This window comes from Oncorhynchus mykiss, chromosome 28 (assembly GCF_057628025.1).
Source record: "Oncorhynchus mykiss isolate SJ-2025 chromosome 28, ASM5762802v1, whole genome shotgun sequence".
Taxonomy (NCBI): Eukaryota; Metazoa; Chordata; class Actinopteri; order Salmoniformes; family Salmonidae; genus Oncorhynchus; species Oncorhynchus mykiss.
The window spans coordinates 10221813-10230509 of NC_143049.1; the positions used below are offsets into that span (position 1 = coordinate 10221813).

General features: G+C 42.4%; 1 protein-coding gene and 1 non-coding gene across 8 annotated transcripts; one reads left to right on the plus strand and one right to left on the minus strand.

Moving 5' to 3' along the window:
* Window positions 1–471: 471 nt before the first annotated feature.
* Window positions 472–584, minus strand: trnal-caa (transfer RNA leucine (anticodon CAA)). Its single transcript has 2 exons — window positions 547–584; window positions 472–517 (listed from the first exon to the last, which is right to left on the minus strand). It is a non-coding gene; the product is annotated as a tRNA-Leu (tRNA).
* A 320-nt stretch (window positions 585–904) lies between these two features.
* On the plus strand, window positions 905–4756 carry zgc:153935 (uncharacterized protein CXorf38 homolog). 7 transcript variants are annotated; one of them, XM_090225303.1, is made up of 7 exons: window positions 909–1291; window positions 1503–1566; window positions 2807–2941; window positions 3072–3194; window positions 3265–3414; window positions 3509–3661; window positions 3752–4756. In XM_090225303.1, the coding sequence occupies exons 2-7, from the start codon at window positions 1552–1554 to the stop codon at window positions 3899–3901; spliced, it is 726 nt and encodes a 241-aa protein (XP_090081429.1). In that variant the 5' UTR covers window positions 909–1291; window positions 1503–1551; the 3' UTR covers window positions 3902–4756. The 7 variants fall into 7 exon arrangements, with proteins under 7 accessions (XP_021444671.3, XP_090081429.1, XP_090081428.1 ...); XM_090225302.1 differs by having other exon boundaries at window positions 2835–2941; XM_090225307.1 differs by lacking the exon at window positions 1503–1566 and adding an exon at window positions 2133–2209 and having other exon boundaries at window positions 926–1291; window positions 2442–2941.
* The last annotated feature ends 3941 nt before the right edge of the window (window positions 4757–8697 follow it).

Below are 8697 nucleotides of genomic sequence, written 5' to 3' on the forward strand. Positions count from 1 at the left end.
GTCCTTAAATTAGGTGTGTGGGTTGTTTTCTGTCCTCTAACTACAGAAACAGAATATGCACGCTTTACTGTTGCAGGGTTAGGCCACACGTTTCTTATAATGCACATCTTGGTATATATTTCTAACACACACACACACACAACCACACCTTGGTTATGTGGATACCCTGTAAATAAATCTCTAGGAGGGTGACCAGTAAAACTTCTCCTTTCAGCCAGCAGTAAAACTCGTCCATGCAGAGCTGCCTCTGGCGTTTGGTATGATGATGGCGCCACCTCATGGACGAAAACACGAAAACACTCTTTTCCTCTTACCTGAAATTTCGCTGCTCTGTCTGGATCACTCGAAAATAGCCCAGGTGAGCGCATTTATAACTAGGCAATGGTAAAACGTAAAATGTGTTTTCTTTCCACCACTTGAGGGAATCCACTGAGTAGACTCTTTCAATCTGATTTTGTTAAGGAAAAACATTGTCAGAAGCGGGATTCGAACCCGCGCCTCCATTCGGAGACCAGAATTCCCCTTTTACCCAGGAAGGATTTTCACCTTGAGTCTGGCGCCTTAGACCGCTCGGCCATCCTGACAACTGTACTATCCTACGTTTCTTATAGCTTTTAGTATTCTATGACTTAAAGTCTTGTATAGGTGAGTACTGCTATGTAGGTAAACTACAGGTTGGATTTATGTAGGCAAGGCAGTTAGAGTACTGATAATGTATGGCCTAAGCCTATAGTTATAGATACATCTTTAGATTTTATAATGAATCATTTAGATTATTTTACCTGTATTGTCGTTATCACTTTAATAAATCATATTCAGGCTATACAGACAGTTTCGCTGTTTCAGGACAGACCGACGGCAGTTGGAAAAGTCTAGCTAGTTTACTACAATCCCCATACTGCACTGACAGAGAATGGGCGTGGTTCGAGTCGAGACAAAAGCGGAAACTTGACATCACGGATGATACGCACTTTTGTTTCTTTGTTGACCTTTTCTTATGTAGCGTTCCAGAGATATAGTCGGCGTACTCTTCAGTTTGTTTTAAGATCTAGCTCTGCTTTATGTTGGTGTTTGTTTTAATTTGTACATGGTACACGAAGAGTTGAGCGCTCGTCTGAACGATGGCGGGTATAAGAACTGGCTCAAAGCGGGGTACTGTCTCCTCAAACTGCGGGAGGGATTGCACCCTTTCACCGATACTGAGATGAGATCCTTCCACGGAAATCTAGTCACTAGGAACCCGGGTCTGCGGCGGCCATGTCGGAGCGGGTGCAGACCCAAAGGGAATCAGGTGAGAGTCAAAAGTTGTCTGCTGGCATAATGTCAGTTGAGTTGAACTCCTCCCCAAATAACCTGAATCATTTTAAGAAGGACATTATTATGGGCTAGCTAGATCATGTGTCAATTTACTCCAGTAGTAGCCTGGACGTTAGGAGTGTATTTATTAGTTCGAACAGTTGAAAAGCGGAAAACACTAATTTATTTCACCTTTATTTAACCAGGTAGGCAAGCTGAGAACAAGTTCTCATTTACAATTGCGACCTGGCCAAGATGAAGCACATTCAGGTAGGTAGGTCCCTTCCGTTTCGTTCCGTTTGCATCCGTAAGAACGTTTTGTTAAAGAATCGGAATACGCCCCTGGCTCTCGCGTACTCTTTTCTGCTATAATGGTGTTCGCACTAATTTAATGTGCATGCATGCTGGCACCAACCGTACTGGTAATGAACTGAAGAAAAGGAGTAATAAAAAATATATAATTCAAAAAACAAAAAAAATAACGATCTCACTCCAGTCAGAGTCCAATCCAATTCACACCACTACACAGGCTCAGGGGCCTGGGGGGGGGGGAAGAATCATCTTCAGTCAGTATTCCATGCAATGTTTCAGTTGTTAATTCCTGAATACCCCAAACCTTGCAGATTCAATTATGCCCAGCTTCTTGGACTTTCTTCGTTTGGGAAGTACAATTAATCACTTGTGCAATAAACGCCACAATCGCCCTTCACTATCAATGTGTCTGTATCCTTCAACTCGTGAACAACATTCTGAATCTTAACTGGCTGCCGGGCATCCACTGCCATAGCTTCCTCAGCACCATTCACCCTTCAACAATTGCCTGCGCCTCCATGTAGGTGACCTGCTGTACAGCCCGGATCCGTGCTCCTTCAAACTCCTTCATCCTAACGGGGCACGCCAGGAATTCGGCAAGGTGATTCCCACCACAATTGCAACACCGTAGATCATCATCAATATGTTGCTTCTGCTGACACACACTTGATACATGACCATACCTTTTGCAATTTTGACACTGCAAGGGTTTATTCACAAACTCACTGTGTATCTTCTGGATCCCAGCTTCCCATGAATAGGCATACTGTTCTTCAAACATCAGTAACACCAATTTTGACTTTCCTCCTTCTTTCCATCTTCTACACGTTTAGGTGACGTGCTCCACCACTCCTGGAATCTGCTTCGACCATCTCTAGCACTTCCAAGAAGACACAATCCCACCCTTATTGTCCGGCTCTTGTGTTGAGTCAGATTTGATACTATATTGACAAGATAGTCAAGTGACTGTTCTAACAATGGAAGTCGTCGACCCAAAGGGTGGGAAGGCAGCCGGTCTTATCAGTCTGCTTATCGTGGACAGATTTAGACGGGCGTAAAACCCTCTCGCTTCGCCTCGTCGTCGCTGGTCGAGTGAACAAAAACGAGATTTGGATTCGTGGTCACGAGAGACTACACCAGTAGAGACCTGTCATGATGACGTTTGATTGAATGATTCTTTCTCGTATGTGTTCCACAGCTGTACTCTGTGTGTGTGGTGTGTACAGAGTGGAGGAACATGATCCTGAGGCACCACACAAACCCCAGGGGGGTGGTGAATTGGGGGAATTGCAGACCCCCACTCTGGAACCAGGACCACTGGGAACTGGCCAAGGTAGTGTGTGTGTGCAAACTAAATATTACTGAATTATTGGTTCTGTTATTGAAATTGTACTCCGCTTACACTCATGTTATATTAGATAATTGACCTCTTCTCTCCTTCTTTCTTCCTTTGTCTCCCTCAGGCCTACATGCCGCGGGGTCAAGCTGGGGTTAAGGGGGCGGAGCTGTGTGATGCGTCCGCACTGCTCAACCTCCTCAACTTCTGCTCCCACTTCAACTACGTGGACCAGCACTGTGTCAGAGAGGTAACGCACACAGTATAAACACACGTTTCCTGTGTTTGTGTGTTATGAATGTGTATGCGTCTTGTCTTAGGTTATCAGGTGTAGGAACGAGTTGATGCACTCCTGTGAGATGCGAGTGTGTGACCAGTGGATGAGGCGCTACCAGGTCAGCATACAGCAGCTCCTACAGCAATTCACACACCTACCAGAAGTGAAAGCAGCCGGACAACAGATACTAGAGGTGTGTGTGTGTGTGTGATATCAGCTCTCAGATCTGTGTGTTGTATCACCTCTGATCTATGGAGTGTAAATGCTGTGTGTGTTTTTGGGTCCAGATGCTGGCTGTTGATTTGTCGGTGTTAGTTCCTGGTGTGGACCGAGTGGACGGTTCCTTGTCGGAGGGGGTGGAGCCTGAGTCTATCAGCCAATGGGAAGCGGACTTGCTGAGAGAGAGGCTGCAGGAGCTGCTTACTGACACAGACACACAGGTACTTCTAACTACAATTCTAACCATTAGTTGTCTGACTGATTGACTCTGTCTGACTAATGTCTGACTGACTGCCTGCTGTATTCTGTAGGACACTGAGGAGTTGCTGAGACTGAGGGATTTCCTCCTGGCCAACAGAGACTTGAGTGACCAGTTCTCCTCTGAACTCCAGACCATTACATCAATGGAGACACAGATGAGGAGAAGGGGAGAAGGGGGAGGGAATGAGACACCTGAGTAACCAGTTAACCTACTAACTCATCAGAGGGCAGGGGAAGAGAGCAGGAGGAGAGCAGAGGTGAGGACTAAACCAGAAGAGATGGATGACTAGTGCCCAAATGCCAGTTTTAGCATGGGCAGCACCATTGAGGACTTTTACCATTTTTAAGTAATCAACAGGGTGGGACTTCCTATGGGTTAAGGAAGGATCACATGATTCCATTTTGGGTCATCAGGAGGGATCAGCCAATGAATTATACTAGTGAGCAAGCATTCCATAACTGCAGGCGACATTAAATCGGCAACCTTGGCATTGTACCTGTTCAAACAATTCACTACAGTAGGGCTGGGCTATATGGTGACAATATCATGTCACGGTATTTAATGGTTTGAGTAATAAATGTTCTGAATTTGCTTTGAGTAGTGTGTGACCCTAGGGTGACAACACATACATTAATTGATTTCAATGGGTTCTCTGTTCTGATTGTTTTATACTGTTATATTAAACTTCCACCCAAAATAGTTTTCATAAATGTCCTGCACTCATTTGAGATAATTTCCATATTGCCACGTAGTGCTGCACGATATTGGCCAAAAATGTAGGCCTTTAAAAAAATAATGTTTTTTTACCAAATGTTGCAATTGTGATTTGACTTGCGATTTAGATCAGAACACTTGGGTGAACTGATGGAATCATGGAAATATAGTTATCATAATTTTATAGTTAGAATATAAGAGTGGACACTTTGAATACAGTGTTTGACATGAAAATGCCAGGGAGGAGTTATTGTGACAGGGTAGGAACCAAAGTGTTGGTCAGTGTTTCCTACCTATAATCTTTGGCTACATTAAATGTTTTCTTCATGTAGCGAACATATTCATGCTTTGCCTATTCCTCTTTGATTTAGAAGATACTGTTGCACAAACAACATGCTGATTTAGGCCTCCACCATCACTGGTATCAGGCTGTATTGCCAGCTACATTTGCTCTGACTCAGTACATTTATTGGCTAGCCAGCTGACTAGCAATTAGCATTAGCGGCTAACGCGACTTAGCCACAACTTGCTAAGAAAAGAAACTAGCTGTTTACAGATGTAAGAAACACAAACTAATAGTGTAATTATAGAATGCTTGTGGATTTATATTAAGAAGTAAAGTGGAATGTGAACTTCCTAAACTAGACAGGGGGGCAGCTGCTGAACTCGACGCTGGGATAACTTTAGAGGAAATTAACACAGCGACAGCACAATTTACAAACAGCAAGGCCCCTGGGCCCGATGGATATGTAATAGAATTCTATAAGAAGTACTGCGCCAATCTAGCTCCACTTATGTTGCGAATGTTTAAACGATCCAAAGAAAATGCCAAACTCCCGCAAACACTGTATGAGGATACAATAGCACTGATCTTGAAAAAATATGATAGAGATTCCATGGAGATGTCGTCTTATCGCCCCATGTCGTTACCCTCCATAGGAAATAAAGTGTTGACAAAGATATTGGCAAACCGATTGAAAAAATATGTTTCCGACATCATACACCCTGACCAGACAGGTTTTTATCCCGGGCTGACATATATACCACAATTTGAGACTCCTTTTCAACGTAATGTATCATAAGGTTGAGGCAGTGGTAATAGCTCTTGATGCAGAGAAGGCGTTTGATCAGATTGAGTGGAAGTATATGATGTCGGTTCTGGAGCACTTCGGGTTTGGAAAGGAATTTATTAATTGGATAATAATTATTTATGCACACGCAATGGCGTCCGTGGTAACCAATCAGTCAATGTCGCAGTCATTTCACCTGTTCAAGGGCTGCCGACAGGGGTGCCCTATTTCGCCTGCTCTCTTCGCTATAGCCATGGAATCCCTTGCTCCTCGCATTCGGGCATGTGCCGATATAGCTTCTGTTAAAATAAGACACTCGCCACAAAATTTCCCTACAGGCAGATGATGTTATTTTGTTTTTATCCAAGCCTAAAACTTCTATTCCGCCCTTAACTTGATAAATACATTCTGCTCCTTCTCTGGCTACAAGATAAACTGCCAAAATGTGAATTGATGCCGCTATCACGGCCTGTGGATATGCAATTTCTGCAATCTACCCCATTTAGAACAGTGATGTACAAGTTCACACGCCTTGGCATTGTAGTGACGAGACCTTGATCAGCTACTGAAAGCGAATTGGGACAGTTTCAAAGAAGCATTTATGCAAGTACAAGATAGAGGGGGGCTTTGGCCTTCCTCACTTTAAACTGTATTATTGTGCTGCTAATCTGAACATTGTGCTTTCTGGAGGGAAAGTTTACCTGGGATGTGACAGAATGATATGGCTTTTGATTGAGCAGGCCTCCTGTCAACGTTCCTCACTCCCTGCACTTGTTAATAGTCCATCATATGTGAAAAAAGCCACTTATGACTCTAAAAGCCACTTTGTCATACTCTTAGCATCTGGAAACAGATTAGGTATTTTCTTAACATACCCATTGTATACATTGACAGCCCGATTTGCCTAAATCATGCTTTCCACCCTGCATTGGAAGATATGGTGTTTTCACAGTGGAGGGAGAAGGGGCTCATAACAATTGGTTATTTATACATGGATGGTTAGTTAGCTTCATTTTCAACAATTACAGGGAAAGTTCAACATGCCAACAACACATTTTTTCAGATACCTCCAAATCAGGAATTTCTTAAGGACACATATCCCACAGTATGGCATTAAGCCAAATATCCTACATTACATAGCCTGATCCTTGTAAAACCCCATTCAAAAGGGTCGGTCTCTAGACTGTAATGATGTGCTACAGGCCCACATAGAGGTATCCACAGACACTATTAAAAGGGCTTGGGAACAAGAACTGTGGTTTATATTCCCTGGGAGCTTCTACCCAGTCCTCATCTGAGATTTATGAACCAAGTTCTTGTTCCCAAGCCCTTTTAAAAGTGTCTGTGGATACCTCTATGTGGGCCTGTAGCACATCATATCGTCTAGAGACCGACCATTTTGAATGGGTTTTCACAAACCGTGTACAGTTTAAGGTGATACACAGGTTACATTACTCAATAGTGAAACTGCATAAAATATTCCCGGACACCTCACCACTGTGCGAGAGGTGCAAACCGGATGAGGGGACGTTGACCCACTTATTTTGGACATGTCATATGTTACATGCTTACTGGGCTCTTATTTTTGATTACTTATCTAAAACCTTCGATAGAGCTCTAGCCCCAGACCCATTGATCGCTCTGTTTGGTACAGTTGATGGGAATAACCAGGAGGGGAGGCTGTCTCTCTTTTTAGCCAAAAGGCTCATATTGCAATTTTGGAAATTGGAGACTGTACCTACCTTTTGAAATGTGGTTATGGGATTTAGGAAATGTAATACATATGGAAAAGATACGATACAATACCTTCAATAGAAGTCCATTGTTTTACAGAATATGGCAGCCGATACTGGATAAATGGTCTAGTCCCGCTTCATAACTGGGTTGACTATCTGTTTCTACTCTGTGCTGTACTCCACTCAATTTATTTTTGGCTTAACTACACTGCTTGTAATGACTATGCTGACTTCTTATACATGTACCACCTAATAGGATTTTATTTTGTGTATGTGTGAGTTAAGTTTTGTTTTGTCCTCTAAATTGGCCATCCCATTCAACAGTACAATGAATGTCAATGTAACATTTTATTGGAAAATAATAAACATATTATTATTTTTTAAATTATGAAGGAAAGTGGAAACAGCATCGTAGTCATTCTCATTGTTGCATGTGCTGCATTGACCAAGTGTCTCATGGTCGAGATACAACAAATGCGCTCCTTGAGTGAAGGGGTGGGACTAGGTCTGTGTGGAAAGCGGCATAGAGTGAGGGGAGAAAGATGTTTCAATTATCGGAGTAAACTATACAAATGAACATCACACAAGGTGTATCACATTTAACAAGCAAAACCTTCAAAATACCGTTATAGAACGTAAAGTAAAAACCCTTACCGGTCCGTGCATCAATACTGGTATATATTAAAATACGGTATACCGGCCAGACTACAGGTGACTACACTCATCTTGTTTGCCAACTCGTAGAAGAAGACAATGGAGATGGCCTCAATGGCATTGCCCATGCTCTCATGGGTCTATAATGGGACAGATACAATGATGCAATGTCTAAGTAAGGGATCATCAACTAGATTCAGACGCGGCCCATTTTTTTTCTATTTTTTTATTGAGTGGATGGTCGGGGAGCCGGAACATGATTACAAATAATTTGTAGACAGCAAATTGACCGCAAGAAGTCCACACGGATATAGTATTTGACTAAAATGTAATAATTTCAAACCTTGCTTACATTTGTTTATGATCACGTGTCTCGCTATTATGCGTGGAAATACGTGTGAACATATTTCCTAGTTTATTGGGAAATCAGCTCCAAGCGATTTTAATGTTACTTTTTTTAATAAAAAATGATGTCCAACAATGAAAATGCAAAAAAAATAAAAATACAATGGGGATAAAACCACCTGTGGGAAGCCAGTTGGGGAACATACTTTTTAAAATTGAACCTTTATTTAATCTAAGTCTGTACTGACCAATCATGCCTTTATGCCAGAAGAGGGGTTAGGGGTCAAGGGTAATGGGTTGATCAGTGATCTACCAGAGGACGGGACAGTAGAACCCAGGGAACTATTCAAAGTCTTGAAAAGGTTTCAGATTTTGCTTGCGAGCATGTTTTTATCGATATGAACTTGGTTTTGTTGACCGACTGAATGAGAATGTGCATGTACAAAAAGTTTTATGTTTACTCTGTAAATCCAGCC